We start from the raw sequence: 24,457 nt of genomic DNA on the forward strand, positions 1-24,457 counted from the left end.
TATATCAAACAGTTCTGATAAGTGAAACCTGTTTGAGGCGGTAATGGAAGCTGAGACTTAAAATTCACTTTAAACAAAAGCAGGTTAATGTTTTACCCTAACAAGTATAAAGCATCTAAGAAGCAAAGTGACTGTAATTATTTTATAACTTGTTCCTTTTATATACTTTGCTTTGAAAACAAAATTGAAATTGACTCCAAGAATCATATAGACTCTTATGGGTATTCCTGAAATTGAAACTGAGACCTAAAGGTTTCTATGGTAAGACCTCTGGGGGCATCATTAAGTCCTTTTGGATGAAAGAGCAGCTTGTGGTTGTGCAAGATGTGGTGGCCAAACGATGAACATAAGGACCCTGAGTGGTGCCTAAGAGTTGTGATAATGGTCTCATCTGTATTAAATGATTATTTTCCAGGCATCTGCTGAGCATTTTGCCTACATTGTATCTTCTAAACCTCATACAAACATATGAGGAAAGTTCTATCATTGTGCCCATTTTATAGATAAAGAAAATAAGTCTAAGAGTACACTCTCCCATCCCCTAGTCTCTCTATTGTGGTTACACACCAAGAAAATATTTTTGTTCCGGAAATTGTCTTTTGGCACTACATGGAAATTTTAAATTAGTTTGTGTGCTGGTAAAACTAGAAAAGGTTTCTGTTTGATTTTTGCTGCTGTTTTGAAGGAGTTCATTTCTCTAGTCATACTTAACATACACACTCACTCATACCCTGTTATCTGATGTCTGAACTTTTTGAAGTGATAGCTTAGGTGATAAAGTGAAGGCACAGAAAGATAATGAAATTTGCCATAGTTGAGCAAATCCTAAACCTTTCAGAGGAATGCATATTTATGAAAAGAGTTATATTTTTAATAAGTGAGACAGGGCCCATATGTCCCAGTGAGCTTGAGACACATGTGTATATACACACAGACGTGATTTCTTTTATTATCCCCAGTAAATAAGTCTTTTTTTCTCTTTGTTTTTTACAAAAAGTCTCAAGCCTTATACAGGATGTCTAGAACACAATGCTTTGGAACTAGTCTATTAGGAACATCCAAGGGAATGATAATTTTCTCCTATCAGCAAGTCTATGGTAAATTTCTTTTTAAAACAGCATGTTCACACCCTGGCATGCTGTCACTAACATTAGCTTTCCAACTCTAATTATTATATTGATTTGATTTAATGCATTATGCAGCTCAGAGATGATTCTCACAGTGAGATTCTTATAAGACACAATAGCAAGGCAATTTCCTTTAAACACAACTTGCTTTTAGAGCTTGCATGGGAGAGAAAACTTTTTATTACCAGAATCCTGAGAGCTACATCTTGCATGCTTAACTGTGTCTCTATGCATTCTAGTTATCTATTTCCTAAATGTATATAAATAGCAAAACTTCCTTTCATGGTATACATAGGAAATAACAGAATTATATTATGTCTTTCTTTTGCTCTTTATTTTCTATTAAACAAGAGAACAAATGAAGTCTCTCCAGGAGGCCCTGGAAAATCAGCTTAAAGAGACATCTGAGAAAGCAGAAAAACAACAGGCTACTGTAAGTGTGTTTCTTTTTTGTGTCCTTTGCTTTGGGGTAGGAGAATTGTTAACTTTTTTCCTTCAAAATCACTATGGAACAAAACACACCTGTGACAAATAAAGATGAAACTAATAAAACACAGTAACCAAGATTATAAAAATACTTGGTCAGCATTCACTCAAAAAATATATTTTTGTTGTGTTTGATTCTTTATTTTTATTATTGAAGTATAGCCAGTTACAGTGTATCAATTCCTGGTATATAGCCCAATGTCTCAGTCATGCATATAGATGCATGTATTTGTTTTCATATTCTTTTTGATTAAAGGTTATTACAAGATACTGAATATAGTTCCCTGGCTATACAGAAGACATTTTTTCATCTGTTTTTATATATAATGGCTAATATTTGCCAATCTCAAACTCCCAAATTTATCCCTTCCCACTCCCTTTCCCTCAGTAACCACAAGATTATTTACTATGTCTGTGAGTGTGTTTCTGTTTTGTAGATGAGTTCATTAGTATCCCCCCCCTTTATTTTTATATTCCACATTAGTGATAGCATATGGTATTTTTCTTTCTCTTTCTGGCTTACTTCACTTAGAATGACAATCTCCAGTTTCATCTATTGTTGCTGCAAATGGCACTCTTCTTTTTATAGTGGAGTAGTATTCCATTGTATAAATATACCACCTCTTCTTTATCCAGTCATCTGTTGATGGACATTTAGGTTGCTTCCATGTCTTGGCTATTGTGTATAGTGCTGCTGTGAACATTGGGATGCATGTATCTTTTTGAATTAGAGTTCCCTCTGGATATATACCCAGAAGTGGGATAGCTGGGTCATATGGTAAGTCTATTTTTAGTTTTTTGAGGAATCTCCATACTGTTTTCCATAATGACTGCACCAAACTACATTCCCACCAGCAGAGTAGGAGGGTTCCCTTTTCTCCACACCCTCTTCAGCATTTGTCATTTGAGGATTTTTGATTGATGGCCATTCTGACTGGTGTGAGGTGATACCTCATTCCTATTGTGGTTTGCATTTCTCTAATAACTAGCAATATTGAGCACTTTGTTCACGTGCCTGTTGGCCATTTGTCTGTCTTCCTTGGAGAATTGCTTGTTTAGGTCTTCTTTCCATTTGTGGATTGGGTTGTTTTGTTGTTGTGGTGGTTGTTATGTTGTATGAGTTGTTTATGTATTCTGGAAATTAAACCTTTGTCAGCTGCATCATTTGCAAATATTTTCTCCCATTCTCTAGGTTGTCATTTTATTTTACTTATGGTTTCCTTTGCTGTGCAAAAGTTTCATTAGGTCCCATTTGTTTATTTTGGCTTTTATTTCTATTGCCTGGGTAGACTGCCCTAGGAGAACACTGCTAAGATTTATGTCAGAGAATGTTTTGCTTATGTTTTCTTCTAGAAGGTTTATCGTGTCTTGTCTTACATTTAAGTCTTTAAACCTAAAACTGTGTTGACTAGAAGTGGTGCGAGTGAGCTCCCCTGCCTTCTTCCACATCTTGCTGGGGAGGCTTTCAGTTTTTCACCATTGAGTGTTGTGCTGCTGTGGGTTCATCATAAACAGCTTTCATTTTGTTGAGATATGTTCCCTCTATAACCACTTGGGTAAGAGTTTTTTTTTTTTATCATAAATGGGTATTGGATTTTATAAAATGCTTTTTCTGCACCAACTGAGATGATCATGTGATTTTTGTCCTTTCTTTTGTTGATGTGCTGGATCACACTGATTGATTTGCATATGTTGAACCATCCTTGTGTCCCAGTTTTTGCGTTTGACTCTTAAAGTTCTCCTAATTCCCAACTGTTATTTATGGCTGAAAAACTGAGGGCAAGAGTGGTGTCAGGCCCCATATCAGTGGCTCTTGAATTTTGGAGTGGAGCTGACCTTGAACTAAGTTAAGCTCTGCAGGTTCCTAAACCACACCTCACATCCACTGCATAGAAATCTCTCAAGGGTGGGGCCACACCATCTGCCTGTTTAATCAACTCCACAGGTGATTCTGATACCAAAAGTTGAAGAATCAAACTTCTCTGCAGATTTTCTCTCTCAAATTCATGTTCTCTGGGTTCTCACATTTCAGTTCTTATAACTAATATTCACCATCGGCAGGAGAGATGGTACTTTGGATAGTAGTACCTGAAAACTAGATTTCTGCCTGGTTCCCCAGACCCACTTTATGTACTATTTATGGAGATTAGACCTTTTATCTTGTTGGAGGACCTGAGTCTATTTTAAAATGTAGTATATTAATAGAAAAGTGGAGGTAGAGTAAGACCAATAGATTAGGAAACAACCACCTTTGGAAAGATAGTTTATTTCTCACAGTCCTCAAGAGAAGTGGCCTGCCACGTGACAGGGGGCCACCCAGGGAAGCACCAGGTCAGTCACGAGTCAAAGAAGGTGGGGAAGCTGTCGGCAAATGCTTCTGTTGTGGTTTCTGCGGGGAAGGAAGGGGCTAGGCAGGGTAAGCGGACCTTGGATTGGCCAGTTCGAATGATTTCAGCAGGCTCTGGGACATAGAGACTGTTTGTCTGGTACCTGGCCCTGGTTGATTACTTGGGATCCCAGCCCCCTTAAAAACTGTCAGCCTGCCTTCCTTTTTGCAAGGCTTCCTTGGACAGTCTGGACTAGGGTGTAGTTCTGCTTCTGAAACTTAGCCCTATCTGTCATCTGGGATACCTGCTTCCTAGAGAGTCTTTGTAATAATGACTGTTGACTTTCCTGGATGCAGGATTGCTTCTTGTTAATGAATCACCGTTATCTTTTCAGCCCACCTGTAAGGATGAGCATCTTTGTTCTTCTCTTCCATGCCATGGCAACTCTCACTGCTCACCTACAGTGTGTCCTAATGTCTGGCTCTTTGGATATCAGATGTTACATTAAAAAATAGACATACTTTTTAGCACCAACTTGTTGATTTCTCCCCTTAAAACCTGACTCAGCCTACTCAGTGACCCTAATTGCAATCTCAATTCTGTCTTGATCTATCACATTTAATCTCAGTTTCTTTATGGCCCAGTCCCAAATGATGGCAGTTAGAGCAAAAGTGTTCATTCGTGCTATTTTCTCAGATCCTCACAATGAAACTATCCAGTATTGTGGGGTTTTTTTTCCTGAAAATGAATAACTCTTGCTTGTATTGGTACATCTAATATTTGGAGGAGCCAAGGCATGAACCTGTGATTATTCCAATATGTTATGCAAACATCCCAAAAGAAGAAAGCTAGACTATTTGAAAGAGCTCAGCAAAAGTTAGAATAGCAAGTATGGGAAAAGTGGAGACAACATATAGTTGGGAAGAAGGAGACAGGACTGACCAAGTCAGCCTTACCCTCATTGCAGAATCCTTGCGGTGCTTCTCTTAAGGTTCAACATTGAATCTTGAGGAGAGATTTTCGTCTCTCACCCCAAAATGCTCTCCTAAACCAGAAACTCCCTAAATGGGTTCATAGCCTAACATGTGCTTCAGAGTTAAGAACATTCTGGATTTAATTTCCTAGTGGGCCACCTACTAGCTCTGCAAATTTGAGCAAGCTCTTTAACTTCTACAGGTTTTCTTACCTGCACATTTTGAGTATGATTCAAGTTAAAATAACATTAAATTATATCTGGCATACAATAGATAGTAGACACTAAACTAATGTCATTCTACTTCCCTTCCCTTTCTAATTTCATCTCCTTCACTTCTTAGCTGAGGAAAGATAAGAAAGTTATTTTATATTTCTGAGGATGTTTTATTATAAAAAGTATGTCAGTGCTACTTATCTAACATTTTGGTGACTGTGTGAGCTGATACATGCAAAGTACTGAGCAGAGTGTGTAATCAATTTTAAGCCATCACAAAATTGTATCAAAGTCCTACAAGACACCCCTGTCCCCACTTCAGACAACAGTCTCAAGTCCAGGTTGTCACCTGTGCTTCTGACTGACCAGCTGTAGATTGGAGGTCCAATGACCCCCACCTTGGGTTTAATTAATTTGCTAGAAAATAGACTTTGAGAAAGATTAAGAATAAAAACACAGATTCAAATTTTAAAATGTTAATTAAAAAAGAGCAAATAACCATAATCATACCAGGAATTCAAACAAATAAGGTATTATGAGCAACTATTCACAGATATATTTGAAAATGTGCCTGTAAATTCCTAGATAAATACAGAATGCCAAAATTTCTACAAAAAGAAACTTAGTACTTGAATAAAAAATACTGTTAGAATTTTATTATGTTTAGAAGACCTTCTTTCCCAAGTATTCCAAAGCCAGAAGGTTTTAATGGTGATTTCTATTAATTTTCAAAGATCAATTAATTTCTAATATAGGCAAATATTTTCTGGAAAATAGAAAAAGATTGAACACTTTCATCTTATTTTATGAACATCATCGCTTATTATTCCAAAGTCAATTAATGACTGTATGTGTAAACTAATAGCTATTTTTCTAGTAATGAATATAGATGTTAAAATTCTATGAAAACAAATTCAAAACTATGTTAATAAAATATATCATCATGATCAGTGAATGCAAACATCTGCAGAATTAAATAATACTTATCTTTTGGAGGAAATTTGTTTTATGGTTTGAATTGAATGACTGATGTTCTAAGTCAAACCAGAAAGAGATGACAGAAAGGTTAACAAATAGGGAAATAATATATATTTATTAAAACTATGATATTATTTTCTTAAATCTGCATCTGGTGGAATTTAGAAGACAGATTTCATTTTATGGAACTCATCACTTTCCAACTTTAATAAAGACTCAGTTTGTGCTTTTTCTCCCTATTTGAAGATTCTAAGGATTAAATTAATATATATTTTAATTGTTGCAAATAATTCAGTAATTATTCTTTCTGCTAGGAAGACTATAGTTGGTGTGGTTGAAAGTTGGATAAGAAGGGGAGAGTAAGATCATTATAATTGCTCACTGTCAAATAGAAGCAACACATTTGGATTTGATTCTGTAAATATTGTTGTGCTCTTTTAGATTTAACAACAGATAATCTGATGTGCTGTGTTGATAACGTATCTAATTATTGTGACTTTTTCCATAAAAAGGATTGTATATTTTATGAAAGTAAGTTGAAAATACCCATATTATTTGGTAAGTCCATAGTAAAATGCTATAAAACTTAAAGGTGATAGTGCTTCTAAAGCACAAAACTATAAAAGAAGGTTAACTTTTGAACATTAAACTGAAAAAGCAGGCAAGCTGTCTTGATCTAGTTCTGTTTGAAAATACTTTTTGTGAGCATTTGTTTATATCTCTATGCAAATAATGGAGTGACAAACCTTTCAGACTTATGTTCCTCATGAACAATCTAACAGACAGCAAGGAAAAATGAGCTCTCAGGTGTAACCAGAATAACTCAAGATATTAATACTCCTTGGATGCATTTCACTACACTAGTTAATTTTTATGGCTTAACTTGCCCTAAGTGAGACATAATTAGTCTGAAGGCAAGAATTAACTTCAAGCTTTGACTCTCATTAAAGATAAAGAATTGTGTTAGTCCATTTTTTGTTCAAAGTAAATAAACGGTATTTTCTGTCTCTGAGAACTATTTAAATATCTTCTAGGAATTCTTATTTTCCCAGGGCTGTTAAAATCTGTTAGGTTTCTAGAACCAGTGTTTCCAAAATGCTCTGTTGAATATTCTGTATGCATTTTAGGTTCTAAATACTTGAATATTGCATTCTCAAGTTTTTTTCTGTCCTTGTTTAACATTTATATAAGTATGTTGTTGACATTGCAATATGTTTTCATTGCACTGTTAGAGTTAGGTGTTAATTATGGAGAACACATAATAAATACTATAAAAGGTGAGGATTAGGGGAAAATAATGGTATCAGCAAAAGACAGATTATTAATATAACCAAAACGGCTTCAAATAGTTCCTGATCTAAACTAAAGACAAAGCTGTAACATTAAAATTTTCTGGTGCTCATTAAGTACTGGGTAAGACATAGTGTAAGCCCTCACTGTTTGCTTTTCTTTTTGTAATGCAAGTGCCTAATTTAGGATTTGATTGCAGGGGTAGCCCCTTCAAAGAGGCATCCATTTCAAAGAGGACTATCTCCAGTTAACACGCAGCCAACCACTGACCCAGCCTGGAACCAGTGCCACCTCCCCACTCTGCCCCCAACCCGGTCTCTTTTGTTTTAGAGGTCTTGGTTAATTTAATTTTGATTACTGACCATTTTTGTTTTGTTTAGTTTTTTTTTTCCTCTCTCATTTTCACTTTAAATATTCAGTCTTATGTTTTAAACCCACCAGTAAAGAATGAGCCCTGAAACCCTAGACCCCCAGGCTCGACCCCAGTAAAAGCAGAACCACTGCTGTGCCCATTCTCTTTCTCTCTGTCTACCTCCCAACCCCTACCACCTCCCTGTATGGCTCCAGGCATACCATGTAGTTTCCTGGACCTATAAGTCATAAACCTTTATTTTTTTTTCAAACTTTCCTGATGGTTATTGATGAGGGCATCTTGGAACCAGAGAGGCTTGTCCAGCCACAACACTGGTTGACAGTAGGCTGACACCAGCACAAAACAGTAGAAATGGGTGTAAAGGCTATTTCTTGGGACATATATTACTGCTCTGCATACATATCTAATTTTGAATGGGATCAGGCCATTCTAGTGATACCTTTGTTTTATCAATCAAATCAAACTATTTCCCTAATGGAACAATGAGGTGACTCACATTTTCAGGTTGCTGTCAGTATCTTCATAGTTCAAACTTGAAAATTGTTATGGCCAAAAAGATGGACATGGCCATTCTCAGGCTTCTGCTTCTTTTTATATGTAGTTTGACCATTAAAAATTGGAGCAGGAAGGGTATAGCTCAGCAGTGGAGTGCATGCCTATCATGCACAAGATTCTGGATTTAATCCCTAGTACCTCCATTAAATGAATAAACAAACAAACAAACAAACATAATTACTTCCCCTCAACAATAAAAAAATAAATAAATAGGTAAAATTAAATAAGTAAATAAAACCTAAACTCCCCCCAAAATTAAAAAAAAATCTTCTTAATTGTTTGGTTTAGGTTTCATTGCCATCTGAGAAAATGGTAATACAAGCCAGAAAAGATGAGGTATTAACATGTGTTGTAACATTCTACAGAATGCACAACAAATAAAATGTACAAAAAATACACAAGACAAACACACATCACATCCAAGATAGTGGTTTCCTCTGGGGAGAGGGAAGGAAGGAAAATTAGATGGGACTTTAATAGAATGTATAACATTTTTTTACAAGGTCTGAAGAAAATTGGACAAGTCATTTACATATATTTATTCATAGGATGGACCCAGAAGCATTTTACATAGTATTACTCTTGTTCTTTTGTTTATGTTTGAAAAGTTTCAGAACTATTTTTTTTAATCTGTATATATGGTAAAAATTAACTTTACTCCTAAACTTGACTTCCACTGACTCTCTTATCTCTAGAGATAATCCAAAATACCAGTCCCTTTTGTATCATTCCAGGAATCTTCTAAGACTATGTTGTCCAATATATAACACTAGATACATGAGGCTGTTGAGCATTATAAAATGACTAGTCCAAACTGAGATGTGCTGTAAGTATAAAACACACAGTGCATTTTAAAGTTATGTTGTTTATAAAATCAATAATCGATTACAGGTCAAATGATTATTTGCATATATTGAGTTAAATGAAATATATTAGTAAAATTAATTTTGTCTGTTCCTTTTATTTTTTTAAACTGACTAGCAGAAAATTGAAAATTGGAGAAATTAAATGTTTCAGCCACAATCATACATTCACATCATAGTGAACCTTCAGTGACCATAAATTCTCAAATTTTAGCTACTATGCTGTAACTGACTTTTTTCAATGTAGTCAGGCAGATAAAAATGCTATGTATATACAAATGCAGTTTGAATAACTGGCCTAAATTTACTGATTCCAACAATATCATATACGGGAGGAAACATCATGGTGTCTTTGGTACAGTATCTTTAATGCTCCATGATTTTGAGGTTAGGAGCTTCACATTGCAATTACTCGCAAACCTGTGGTACATCAAAATTACCTGGAGAATGTATTAAGAAAAAAGATTCCTAGGCCCAACCCTAGAATCGAGGGGTTTTTATTTGTTTGTTTGCTTAAGAGCTACATTTTTTAAAATTGAGATTTAGATAGGTAAGAGAATCATGGTCATAATGTGCATTTCTCAATTTAAAAAAATTATCTTTTATTATATGAGAAAAGGGAATTTTTATATAATTAGGGGATATATGTATGAATTGAGCAATAAAAATTTGGTGAGTGAAAATTGTAATCCTTTGGTTTTTAGTATTTGTTGAAAAATGACATAATTGTGGAAAATCAAAAATCATGAAAATAAATTTACAAAACCTATAGAAATGAATTTGAAATGTGTCTACATAGTATTCTCTTTATTTTCAGATTGCTTTTTTAAAGACTGAAATGGAAAGAAAGACCAAAATGATCCGAGATCTCCAGAATGAGGTAAGACTTATTTCAGGAAAATCTTAAATAAGTCAAAGAATATACACAAACACACATACTGATTTACCGTAATCTTTGGAGTATTGATTGCATGCACATTTGGCCTTTAGCTATGTACTAAAGGAAAGGAACTGTAGGGCTAAAAATTTCAAAACAGATAACCCCTACTTTAACATATATTTGATAATGTTATTAGTTCATACATCTCCAGTTAATTTTCCCTTCTAATTATATTTTGCTTGGGCAATATTAAAATTGTATTTTTATTTCATGAATACATTTGTCTACAAAATGACATCACAGGCACTGAAGAAGAAAGCTAGTTAGAAATGGACTTCATGCTAGGAAATGCCAATCTAGAATGAAAAATTTATGTGAAATAATCTTAGAGTAATGTAGATTTAACATAAATAAATAAACTGTAACCACTTTCCTTACAGCCTTTAAAATGTAAGGACCCTATAAAATGCTTTATGCTTTTTCCTTTTCTGATATTTTGTCTTATTATACAGCTACTTTATTTTCCAAAAATTTCTCCATCACATTTGTTTTGACCTTTTTATTTTTTTTTTCTTGAATGCAATTACTTACTTAGGACTATTAATGATACATCTTCCTTGATCAATCCCACTAGGTTGATTTTGAATCTCAAATCAGTTACTTTAGCCTTACTTGGCTCTTTCCTCTGCTTCCTTCTTTCCTTCCTTCCTTCCTTTTTTCCTTCCTCCCTTCAATTTTTTGAGACATTACAGAAACAGATGAGCTACATTATTCCAAAATTGTTTCCACCTTGATTTCCAGATTAAAAACTAGACTTTGCAAATTCCTTGGTATAGAGAGTCAGCATTTGTGCTCTGAGTATGACATTAAAATGGTTTATCAGGTGTGCGAAAAATATATAGAAGAAAGTAAAACATGAAAAGTTTTAAATGGCTTTTATTTGATTCTATTGTATTTTCATTTACAGCTAATGATTTTTGTTCTAAGTCTTCTTAAGAAAGTCTAATGAGGTGGACTTAATGTTTTCCCTGAAGCCTAAATCTTAGATTTACTGTTTATGGTAGAAAATGTCAGCAAACCAGAGTTACCAAAATACTGAATGTACTACTAAATAATTTCTTGTTTACTGAGGCTCAGTGAGAGCGCCAGATTATTCAATTCAGCAACTTTCCATGAACAATTTAAGACAAAAGAAATGTTTAAAGAAAATGTTAAAGGGGGAGGATATAGCTTAAGTGGTAGACCACATGCTTAGCATGCATGAGGTCCTGGGTTCAATCCCCAGTACCTCCCCTAAAAATAAATGAATGAATGAATAAACCTAATTACCTCCCCCAATAAATTAAAAAATTAAAATTATAAATAAATAAATAAATAAAATGTTAAAGCTAGTATTAAAATAGAAAAGACAGTATATTTGGACATGCACACACACACCCGTACACAAACACATATACACGTGCATGCAGACACACACACGACAACATAAAGCTGGTTGTACAATAATGAGAAGGTTATGGACTAATCTGTATCTCTTTATGTATTATCAGTTAACTTTTAATCTGTGATAATTTTTTAAAAAATTAGTTTTCAACTAAGAAGGAAGCCCTTTTAAAATCAAGCTATTAATTATTCATAATAGATACATATGAGAACTAACAAAATGTTTTATTTACTCCCAGGGGATACCTTTAAAGTTTAATACTAATTTTCTAAGTATATAGGCTAGAATAATTTTAAAAGCAGTACAACTCTTCAGAAGTAATATCTGCCAAATGTAAGTTTTGTAATTAAATTTGCTGCGATTCACTTTCATCATATTGAAAATCTGCAAGACAACCATTGGTAACCAGGAAGTTTTTGGCTTCTCTAACAAAACCTAATACTGAGCGTATATTATCAAGTAAATATTTTTAATTTGACTCCTTTGTATTAATTCCTTGAAGTTTCAGGTTCATTATTTTGACAGATGATCATTATGTGGAAACTGTACAAAGTAACTGACCCATACTCAGCACAGTAAAAGTATATGGACACTTCCTGAAAGGTTTTTTTGTTTTAAGAGTAAGAAAAAAAAATATATAAACTGATTAAACAAAATACAAAGAGGTGAAAGAGACCATACAGATAATAAAGAGATTTCTGGGAGAAGCTTGAAGTCTCCTGAATGATTTCTTCCAAATGAGGATATTTGAGAAGTCCCAGTAGAAGAAGGGACTTTTGAAAAGTTATTAAACAATGATCAGCATTTTTTTTCATGTATGAAGGCAGGTATCTTAAAAGGCACTTTTATATTAACACTTAAGAGATTTAGTTTTTAAGATTTAAGACATCTCTTGGAGGGGCAAAATATTTAGACTTTATTTTTAGGCAAATGCTGTGTAGGGCAGAAACCATTTTGATTTTTCCATCCAGACAGTTACACCTGGAATTGGAATACATGGCAGCCCATGTTTCAAAGACTGTGTTAATAACTGGGAAAAACACTGGGGAATAATATTTGGAGAATACAGAGGGCAAAGTGAGAATGCGAGAGAAAAAGAAATAGTGGGGCTCTATTTTACAGAGAAAATGAAGAGTGAGACTGGAAAGAGAGTAGCTATGAGTTAATCAGAGTATTTCCAGCTCCTTTATTTTATCTGTCTTTACAAGTATCTCTACACATGGACATCACATTTAACATGTGTCTTGGATTGCTTTTACTCACGGAAGCTTTATTGAGATGTAGGTGGTCTCCAAGTTTCAGATCTTGGTACTGCTTTCTGCTTATACTCTCATGGAACATTCAAGTCAAATCTATTCTGCCACAGTGTATAGTTCTCTGTATCAAATCACCTTATTAGCAATTAATAAATACTAGAATGATATCAGTAAGTTTTCAATAATTGCATTGGTTTAAATGTATTTTTTTCTCAACACATTAAAGGGGAAGTAATCAGGGGAAAGCCTTGTCAAATTTTAGAGAAGTTTTTGTCATAAGAAAATATACAAAAGGGCCTCTCTTTAGTGCATGTAGTGATGGTTTAGTGCCTTCAAAACATTTTTTTAAATGCTTTTTATTGCAACAAGATATCTGACTAAACCATGAATGTAGAAGACTCTAAGGCATTCCCCCCTGTATTAAAATAAGAGATTAGTGAAAAATATGCATCAGAATTTAATTCTGGTAATGTACTATATTAGAAGTCAGTTTCCTTTAGGATTTACATCTCAAAAGAGGAAACAGTAAATCCTAAGTGTAAGACTAAAAAGGATTAACTATAATTTTTGGGGGATAAATGCTAGAAAATATTAAATGGTGGTTGTATTTTTATTACTATTGTCATTAGTTTGTTAATACTATGATTACTAAGTTACACAGTAAGTGGTCTTCCCCAATCACATTTTTCTCATACATTCTATATTTTAATGTACACATTTGCAGAATACAAGATTTCTCACAATGCAGAAATTGATTTACAGTAGCTCTAACACCATTTTTCTAGTACTTTCCTAATCTGTCTCTAATTCTGATGTCTCTTATGGAATCCATTTTCTACATTCGGTTACTTATTTTGCATTTTTGTATTTGAATATTGTATGGTTACAACAACTATAAAAAGTTGCATTAGAAAATAAAACAAAGAGACAAACAAAAAGCTTAGCTTTCCTTCTCTGACTTCCATAACTGCATCATCATGTGATATAGAAATTCTTATGGACTCCAAAGCTTAGAATTCTCTTTGACTTTGCACTTTTAAAACACCCTCTCTCCATTATCATTCCTAATTTTCTTTAATTTTGTCCATTGTTTCCCCTAGGATAAAATAAGTGTGTCTACAGTGGCCCTAGATATTAGAAAGGTTCAAATGCTGATAATAGGTATTGGAATATTGGGTAAATTAAGCATTGGGACAGGCTTCTCTGATTAGTTTGAAGGTCCTCAATGAAATGTGTGGGTTTGATAATGTTCAGGACTTTTTAAAGGAGTACATAGTTGGAAATACTTGAATTAGATTAAAATTAAAACATAGTCTATATTAAATTAGTGAGTAGATAGAGTTAAAAGGGGAAGGAAGAAAAGGGAAGGGGAGAGAGAGAAGGGGGAAGGAAGGAAAGAAGGAAGGAAGGAAGGAAGGAAGGAAGGAAGGAAGGAAGGAAGGAAGGAAGGAAGGGAGGGAGGGAGGGAAGGAAAGGAAAAGAAAGGAAAGTTGGGAGATAGCCCCCTACCCCAACTGTTTTCTACAGTGGTTTGTTTTAGTATAGATTCTTATAATTGATTACTTTTCTGAGACTCATTCAAGATAGTTCAAGGTAAAGATAAAATATGGAATCTCATTGAAAAAGTGATAATAGTAAAGTCAAGAACTGTAAAAGTGGGCCTTACTCCACCCAGTGATAGAAATCAGAAATTAGTCAAAGCTGCTTCCTTAGCAGGCTTTTCCTCTCACAATTTCATGGCTCCGCTGTCCTTTCTTCCTAGTCTCTCAATCATTTTGCTCATCAAATTTTCGCATGGCTCATATAGTTTAACCCAACTTTGAAATACTAATTAGCCTTCTCTATTTCCTACTAATAACCAATTTAATTTTTAATGCTTTGTTTTATCACTGTTGTTATAAGTGCCTGGGGGTGGGGGAAATCTTGCTACAGGTGAAGTCACTGACCAAGCTGTGGATTTCCAAAAGGTTCCAAGTAACCACTGACACCCATCCAGGTACATGAGGAATAGAACGTGGGGTTTTAGGGGCAACGTGCCAGTCACTGTTCTCAGTTGTGACTAAAAAAAAAAAAAAAAAAAAATACTCTGATAAGAAGAAAATGACTTTATTAAGCCATATAGAGACCTCAACAAAATGTTAGGGGAGGTATATATACAGTTTGTGGGCCGAACTATAAGAACAGCTCCACAAACAAACCCCAGGACTGGCTGTCGCAAGGCAGAGCTACCTCTCCCAAGATCGGGAAGCTGCCGGTCAGTTTTATGTTCCCATCCCTACAGACTCTAGTTTCACATCGGCATGTCCCTTGTGCATCAGACAACGGATAACATCTAGCTCTCTTTCCTATGTATCTGACTGTAGTGTCTACATTTTGCAGGGATTGTGTCTGATTAGCAAAGTGTAAGTCATGTCTGCCCTGGAGCTGCAATGAACTTTAGAAACAGAGAAGATTTGTTTGTTTTATTTCCAATTAGTTTGCCTTAAATTTTCCTTGGGGATACGGGTTTAACAGTATGAAAAACTTTCGCATTGTGGAAACAGTGTTTCCACAGTTTCCAAAGTTTGGTAGCCTGTGTATTAACAATTTTCCTTTAAAAATGGGTTACAGTCCATGGTAACCAGCCTTAGTAAATGTTAAGCCATCACTGAAGGGTTTTGAATAGTTGAGAAACGTATCGTAAGTACCACTGACAGGATATTCAGTTATGCATGTGTGCGTGTTGCAATATGTGGCCTCTTGCCTGTCCTTACCATGTGATTTTAACTTTGCTTTAGTATGAATTATTTCTTCAGCTAAGATGCTGGTTTTTCAAAGTTAGAATCCTACCTTCCTTAAAATACTATAATTCAGATTTTTTCACATATGAAGAAACACAGGGCCAGGACTCTGTGTACAGTAAAAATAAATAAAGACCATACTTGAATCTGTCTCCAAATTTGGACAGAGTGTCCAATGTTCACTCAATTTATTGGATTCATTTGGAGATTGGAGCTGGTTTCCCTAATTTGCTATTCTCTACAGTAGGGATGATTATAGAGCCTGCAAGATATCAGGGACTCCCTGATCATTCTTATGAGATAACAGAAAATAAAGTACAGATGCAGGAGAGTCCATGACTAAAACAAAAATAATAGTAATAATAATAAAGGTCACCAACCTCTGATCTAGAGAAAACTCTAGTAAATTTTAAGAAGAAAATCCATTTTGATTCAATTCTTGTGGCTGTAAGTCTCTGTAAAATAAATTATTTCATCTTCTTGCCTCAATAAACACATTCAGGTGAAGATGATGGGCTATTTCATAATGTGACAGAGTGCTTCAGGGTCATCATTCTGAAATGGATTCTCATGCCTGCCTGCAGATGAACAGTTGTGAGAGTTTGAGTCAAACACATGCTGAATCCAGGACATGCCTGAGATGTTTTCAGATAATTCCATTACAACCTTTTCACTTTGTTCCTGCTGGTTTGCCTTTCTTAAGTGATTATTTCTGAGCAATTCTGGTCAGTTGGTCATTTTGGTTAATTATGTATCCCATGTCTAAAGTTTAGTGTAACTCATTTGCACTAGGTCCTAGGCCTACTGTAATAAAGTAACCCAAAGTTGGTGGCTTAAAGCAATAATAGTGTACTCTCCCACAGTTCTGAAGCCTAGGAGTCTAAAATCAAGACTCTCTAAAGGCTCTAGAGAATAATCCTGCTTTACCTCCTCCTAGTTTCTGGTGCCTCCTGGCAATCCTCAGCATTCTTTGGCTTGTCAAGAATCTCTGCTTCCATCTTCCTATGGCCTTTTCTATATATCTCTTTGTGTGGTTCCTCCTCTTCTTTATTGACATCTGTTATTGGATTTAGAACTCAGCCTAATTCAGTGTAACCTGATTTTAGCTTAATTACACATGCAAAAAACTTTTCTAAATAAGGGCACAGTATGGGGTTCCAAGTGGGCATGCATTTTGGGGTGATACTAGTCAAACAGCCCTACCATCTGTGCCATTTTGTATATTCCAGGTAAACAGCTTAGGCATATTTTTTTGAACAGGCAAGGAGGGAACATATTATTAGGCATAAATCTTAGCCAATGTTTTAATGGAGAAAGAAGAATGATTTTATTAGATGTAAATCTGTCTATGGAAATACTCTCATACTGCTTATTTAGATGCATATATAAGGTTTGTTTACCTAGATACTAATTTGTGGAATAAACAAATAACTTGATTCCCAACATTGTCTCAATCTTTTGCTAGTTCCTGAGGATATAGACATTATTAAAGAAGTCCTTCTATACAAAACAATCTCTGATCATGAAGAATGTAAAAAACAATTTAATATTGTATAACAAGTAACATATTTTGCCATATATTGTGATACAGTCATAATTACACAAGTTGCACAAAATATTGACAGTAAAACCAGATTGAAATAGCATTTTACAATAAAATATTACAAAGGGGCAGGTGAAGGCAATAACCTACTCCGGTGTGGTGGCCACTGAATGCATCATTTAAGGGGTGGGTTTTGAAAAGAATTAAGGGCTTAGAACTTATGGCTATTCATAATCAAGAGGGCAAACATAAATAAGGTTAATACTTCAAAAGTTTTCTTGTAGTTATGAAGATTCTTAGATGTTTATTGATGTGAAGAAAGTAGTTGATTTTGATGATTGTAGGTGAATACAATTTCAGGCCAATTGACTTGCAAAGATATGTTTCTAGTCCTCAAACCAATGCTGTTAGTATGTGTTATAAAAAGGGATGGGGGCAGCCAAACTGATGGACACAGCCAAAGAGCAATAAACAGAAAAATAAATCTGGAAAGTTCCACTGTCACGTACAATTACATCAGTAAACTTTCTACTTTGCAAGAATTTTTATTCAACATTTCTGAAGTAAACCAGGACTACTATCTTTTAGCAGATCACAGTCTACCTAAAATGTCAGTTTATTTACTGTTGCAATTAATTAATTCCGCCAAATTCTAGTTTCCTGCTTCAGAGTGCTGGCTAGATGCCAACACCGTATGCAATTTCAGGAATAATTCTCAGTTGAAATTGTATCTTGTGCCCCTGCAGCATCTGGGTCTCTGTTTCTGTTCTGTGGTAGAATCTAGTTTTCTCTGTCATGCTTCAGGCAAAGGGGAAGGTTTGATTTCTTAATTTCATATCTTCAGGAAACATAAGTTTTAAGTGCCTCAGAATATTGTTAATTTAGTAAATGAGAAAACAATGCTTGAAGTGTTTAGACATTTAGCTTGTAACAAATGGAAACTGTTAGCATCTTCATAGTTATTAATGTCATTGGATTCTGAGGTAAAATTTGTTCATCAATAAGCAATACTGTAGTGGGGGATATAGCTCAAGTGTTAGAGTACATGCTTAACATGCACAAGGTCCTAGGTTCGATCCTCAGTACCACCTGTAAAAATAAAGAAATCTATGTACCTCCCCCACCACCAAAATACAATAAGTAATAACAATAACAAATAAGTAAAATATTTTAAAAAGTAAACAATATTATGTACAAATACATATTCGCTTAGGAAATAGTTCTAAACAAACAAACAAATACACTAAAACTCCATAGTTCATTTAAATAAAAAATCTCTCTAACTTGCAGACAGTCTCATTCCATCTTTCATATTGTCTCTCTTCACATAGCAGAGAAGTCCAAGAACCCATTTGATTAACATTTTACCAGCTTAGAAACACTAGCCGAGTGAGGCAGTCTTTTCAGATTGCACCAGCAGAAAAATTCTAGTGAAGAGCCTACATTGTTTGCATGCCTGAGCCAATCACCACGGCCAGGGGAATGGCGAGGGGTGGGGGTGAGGGGGGAGGACGGGGTGGGGACACTTTGGCCAAGTCTGAATCACATTTCTGTCCTTTTGTTAGTTGGAATCAGCCCTACTCAAAACATAGATGGATTTCCCACAGGAAAGAAAGATGCCCTGCAAAAGAGTGACTAGATATTGGACTGATAAAATAAAGTGTATAAAGGAAACCATCCAACACTTCTATTGCTCCCTGTTATCCTCACTCATTTTCTAGCTCACCCTCAGATCAGAGCATGTAAGTAATATTTTAATCATTTCAAGTCCCAAGTCGTGCATGATGGATTTGCATCACCATATTTTTGTTAGTAATACTCCCTTGTATATAATTTCACACTCATTCACCTCAAATGTATTAAAGATCTTTACTTTTCTCATTTTATATTTACTTGCTACATTTCAGGTTCTTAATAAAAATGGCACTAGGGAAGCTTTAGTCGTATAACATTAGGTAGATGATCTTCTTCATCTCTGTATCTGGAAGACAGTGGGAGAACTGCTTTGTTTTCAGTCCTCAGAGATTTATCATTTTGTTGTATTTGCTTCTCAAGTCTTCCTTCATTCCATTCTCTCTCCTTTGTGCATGATGGGTCCAGCATTATTACTGGAACCTAGTGCCTAATCATCTTTAATGTCTTAACTTGAAATGGGTTTCATCCTTTCTCTGCTGATGCCTTTACCCCTCGAGTAGTCTTTACTCAAAGACATAGACTAGATACGGATCCAGGGCAGGGAGTGTTTTGAAGATGCTACAACTAGTTAGAGGTGTGAGAAAAGGAAATTCATGGGGGAATCCACTTACGCATGTATGAGAGGTTGGAATAAGTGCTGCTTTCATGATAGACGAGGAGAAGAAACAAGTCCAAATTGTATATTAATAACTTGTAAAACTATAAACACGTACATAATAGTCTAGGCAATCCATAAGACACAAGTTTATGGATTTTTTTTTGTTTCATTTTTCAAATTACTCAGTGGGGTAGCTCTTTGTGAAAACTTTAAAAATCAGGAAAAGTTTATTTGTATTTTTTAACACAATGAGATCATTGATAGATTTAATACATAAGTATTAATTTTATGGTGTTTATTTCTTGGGTAAAATTAACATGCTAAATGACTATTTTCTGAGTTCATCTGTATTTAGCTTTATTTCAGAAAGTCATCCGGTGCCTGAAATAGGTCCAATGGCAAAACAGCAAACGTTTCTTGTACTATACCCATGTACAAAAATATAAAGCCGCAACTTAAGACATTTTATAGCCTTATTCTAAAATCCATGAGTAATAGAAACATGTCTGACACACCATGTTGCTATTTTTTATGCATAACATTTCTTGAAATTATATTACATAATTATTTCATTGTCCATTTTTACACTTCACTGTTTTTGTTGTTGTCACTTTATTGGTAAAAAAAAAAAAAACATGTCTGAAGGGAACGAAAAATGATGTAGTCACTTTGGAAGACAATTTGGCAGATTCTTACAAAATTAAACATATTCTTACCATTTGATCCAGCAATCATGTTCCCCGCTATTTACCCAAAGAAACTGAAAATTTATGCCCACATACAAACCTGCACTCGAATGTTATAGCAGCTTTGTTCATTAATTGCCAAAACCTTGAAACAAGCTTCCTTCAGTAAGTTACTAGATAAATAAAGTGTGCTAATCTAGACAATGGAATGTTATTCAACAGTAAAAGGAAATGAGCTATCAAGCCATGAAAAGATATAGAGAAACCTTAAGTGCATATTACTAGATTAAAGGAACCAATTTGAAAAGTCTACATGCTGTATGACTCCAACTATATGACATTCTGGAAAAGGCAAACCTATGGAGACAATAAAAAAGTAAGTTGTAGTAAGAGGATAGAGGGGCAGGAGAGATGAGTAGGTGGAACATAGAAAGTTTAGGCAACGAGTCTACTCTGTGCGATACTATAATTGTGGATACATGTCATCTCATTCATTTGTCCAAACTCATAGAATGTACAAGACTAAGAGAGAACCTTAATGTAAACTATGGAGTTTGGGTAATAATGATGTGTTAATGTAGGTTCATCAGCTGTAACAAATGTTCCACTCTGGTGGGGGACCTAGATAGCGGGGGAAGCTATGATGAGTTATTAGAGCAGGGGGTATATGGGGCATCTCTGTACCTTCCTCTCAATTTTGCTGACAAACTGCTCTAAAAAATAAAGTCTATTAAAACAACACACACACACACAACACATGTAATCTACCGTATTAACAAAATTTTAAGTGTCTAGAATATTAATAACCAAATACACATTAGTTTTTAGATATAATTACAGGAACATTATATTTTCAGTATTATAGCCTCTGTGTCTTTTCTGGAACATAGTAATAATTTGATAAATATTTGTTCAGTGAACAATAAATACTGATTGCTTCAATACATTACATTTATATAAGTTGAATGGGATGGACCACTATGTGTAATTACTAGTAATAAGAATCCCCCAAATTATGAGAATTAGTCCTTAAATTAACTTGAAATGACTTTGAACGTCATAGAGAGTCAGAAAACCTCAAATTGGCTAGAAGCTGCTAAAAGTTGCCCTCCTAAGTCTTTTTTATATGGGGCTGGAAGTCAGGGTATTGTATTTTCGGTTACTAACATGCTGAATTGAAAGAACAAAAGCATGAAAGAAAAAAAAAACTTAAAAAAAGAGGAAAGAAGGAAGGGAGTGAGGGAGAGAAGAAAGAAGCATGAGAAAAGAAACTTGACTTGGGCTGATGATTGAGAGAGTGGAGTTTTAACTAGCATCTGGTGACTTGGTCATGCCGGGGAAGTCACAACTTTTATGAGTGTCATTGGTAAAATAAGGGGTTTGCATGAAGTGATCCCCAGGATTCCTTAAATTCCGATTTCAAGATTCAAAGTTTATAAATTCTTAGTCTACAGAAACAGTAACACGTAAATTGTGAGTTAATATCTGAGTACTAAACTCAGGATAAATTCCAAGAAGACCGTCATTAGTATTTCAAACAAATCCCTGAATGACTGTAAATTGTATTTGGAGTTTTTTTATTCTAGGAGTGTTTAAAAATATTGAACATTAAAGTAGGCTGATCTCTAGTACATGTCATGAATAAATGTAATATGCATAGCTATCTGGCCATCAATCAAGAATTTTTTTTTAAGTTTCATCATTTAACCTATTTTTATGGCAGTAAAATGTTAACTTTAAAGAAAATTGGTTTAGAAAATTCTTATTTTTTATTAATTTTTAGTGAATGTGCAAGTTCACAGAATGTTGGAAATATTTTGAGACAATTATTTAGGCAGTTATAAACTATTTTTCCCCCTCAAAGGTGTAGAAAAGACCAAAGAAGGACAAAAGTAGTGTCATGGTAGTAAGATAGTCAACAGAGTTAAAACATACAGACAAAAAAAAAAAGAAAAAAATACCAGCTTTAAATCGTATCTCTGACACTATTTGTGATATATAGATGTTATCACTATTTAAGTAGAAACTCTCACATCTGCTTGCACAGTTGTTATGAAAGTCCAATGAGATAATAGTTATGAAAACAACTATCATTGTGTCCCTCCTTGTTCTTCCTAATAAATGTTGTCAATTAATATTTGGCTTTCACAAACTAAACATTACTCTACTCACGATATATTTTTAAATCAGCCGTTACATGTAAAGTACACATAGTAGGATGAAAAGTGGCCCAAAGGTAGCAGGTCACAATTCGTGGAATCTGTACATATTTTACCTTATAAGGAAAAAAGTGTCTTTTCATATATGATTAAGAACATTGAGATGGTGAGAATATACTAATTATGTAGGTGGACCCTAAATGACATCATGTCATTATTTGACACACACATAGAGGAGAAGACAATGCGAAAACAGAGCATAGAGATCCTTGAATATGCTGGTCTTGAAGATGGGAAATAGGCAGCCACAAGTCAGTGAACGCCTACAGCCATGAGTGACTGGGCGGGACGAGGAACAGATTCTCTCCTAGAAGTGTGGACTCGGTAACTTTGAAGGACTGAGAAAGGACAACTGATTAAATGGTCTGCATGTACTGTGACCAAAGATAATTGGCCCTTACTAAATTTGGAGGTGCTGTTAAGACCAAATGGTAGGTAGTTAAAGCAATCATGGACATAGTGATATGACAATGGGGACTTAAATAAGTTTATAGTCACAGGAAAATCAAGCATCTGAAATCTTAAGAAGCAGGATCCAGATTTGGGAATCTCTGTTCTGAAGCATACATTCTCCCAGTCCCTGGCTATATAACTGCCTGGCTTTACTGTTTTCTTTCTTTCTCCTTCTCTTCTTCCTTCTCCTCTTTTCCTCCTTTGGTATCACCACTCTCACTATCATTTAGGGACCCCATGACTATCACGTGGTAGATACTCAGAAACTAATTATTAACTATTTTATTGACAGCTTTATATGTTTTTACAATAAAAATTTCTCACCAAAGAAGGAATAAAAACGGCCACTGTCATTGCCACTCTTGTGGCTAGCATGTTAAATATGTAATTACATCTCTTGGTGGCAAGTCCTTTTGTATGCATGATTTCGCCCAATCTTTGCACAGTCCAGCAGTCAAGCAGAACATGTTCTGAAGTGGAAGGAAGAGATAAGGAAACTACATCTTAGAAACTTTCCAAGTTGCTTAATTTCACAGAGCTAGAAAAGTGGAGAAGGAACCAGGCACTCAATTTCCCCTCTCCTTTTAAGGTAATTTTCTCACTCTACCTACTGTCCTCCCAGCCCTGTGACTATTGACTTGGAAATAAGTGTGAAAGTAACCACCTAAATAACCGTCTCTTTTAATCTGTCTAAGTATCACATGCAGGTAGGCTCCCTATTCTTGCCACAGCCGTGAGAAAATAAACCTCTCTCTGTGCTCATCATAGAGCTGTTTCTGTCACGTTGGATGTTACACTGCTCATATTTCCTTGGATTTCTTCTTTCTAGATATAATCATACCTCTGTTAACATGATGGAAAACTGCTACTCTGGGCTTCAACAAAATTCCACTTAACCTTTTTTTTCTAAACAAAACTAATAGAATTTTTATAACTTTTCTCACAGTTCAAAGTTACCTGGCAAATGTTGCTAGATAAAACATTTTTTTTGATTTTTAAAGATAAAAAGTATTAAGAAAATCTTAATTATCAATTGACATTTTATTTCCAAATAAGATTCTATGAGATTCTAATATTTTCCAAGTTGGAGGAATAAAGTTTCATTTCAAAGTGACTTTGCTGGTATGCATTTTAGATTATTTGGACATTTTTTAAAAAATGAGTCTGTCTCTGTTTTGTAAATAATGTCTGTTTGTTTTTAAGATTTCACTTATAAGTGATATCTTAGAATATTTGTCTTTCTTTGTCTGACTTACTTCACTTAGTATGAGGATCTCCAGGTCCATCCAAGCTGCAAATGGCATTATTTTATTCTTTTTAATGGCTGAGTAGCAGTATCGGCTACATTCTAAGGAGCTGCTGCACTCTAAATTCCTCAGGGCGGAAAAGGGAAGAAGGAGCAAAGAGGGAATTAACAATCCAAGGCTTGAATAAGTGAGCAGTTAGTGGATTTATGATTGGTGACCTGTTAGAAAGGTGTCCCAACCTTGATTGTAAGTGTCAATATGTGAATTATTAGAGTGTGGACCTTGTTGGGAAATGTATAACTGAATGACTTAAATAGCCTGTGACCTGAGGAGACATTGTTGTTTTCTTGGGAGTATCAATGATATATTGGCAGAAGAGTCTGACATTTCATTAGGAAGTTTAATGAGCTTGACAAGATGATCCTGGTGGTCAGTTCAGTCCTAACATGTCATTATAATATGATTAGA

General features: G+C 34.8%; 1 protein-coding gene across 6 annotated transcripts in view; it reads left to right on the forward strand.

The window, feature by feature from the left end:
- The window catches only part of LUZP2 (leucine zipper protein 2), a 423,019-nt gene that overhangs the window by 236,739 nt on the left and 161,823 nt on the right, over positions 1-24,457 (forward strand). For all 6 annotated transcript variants that reach the window (XM_072969688.1, XM_072969689.1, XM_015252087.3 and 3 more), the window contains 2 exons: positions 1,479-1,560; positions 10,006-10,068. In XM_072969688.1, coding sequence (XP_072825789.1) covers positions 1,479-1,560; positions 10,006-10,068 — 145 coding nt within the window. The remainder of the gene's footprint in view (positions 1-1,478; positions 1,561-10,005; positions 10,069-24,457) is intronic.

Source organism: Vicugna pacos, chromosome 10 (genome assembly GCF_048564905.1).
Source record: "Vicugna pacos chromosome 10, VicPac4, whole genome shotgun sequence".
Taxonomy (NCBI): domain Eukaryota; kingdom Metazoa; phylum Chordata; class Mammalia; order Artiodactyla; family Camelidae; genus Vicugna; species Vicugna pacos.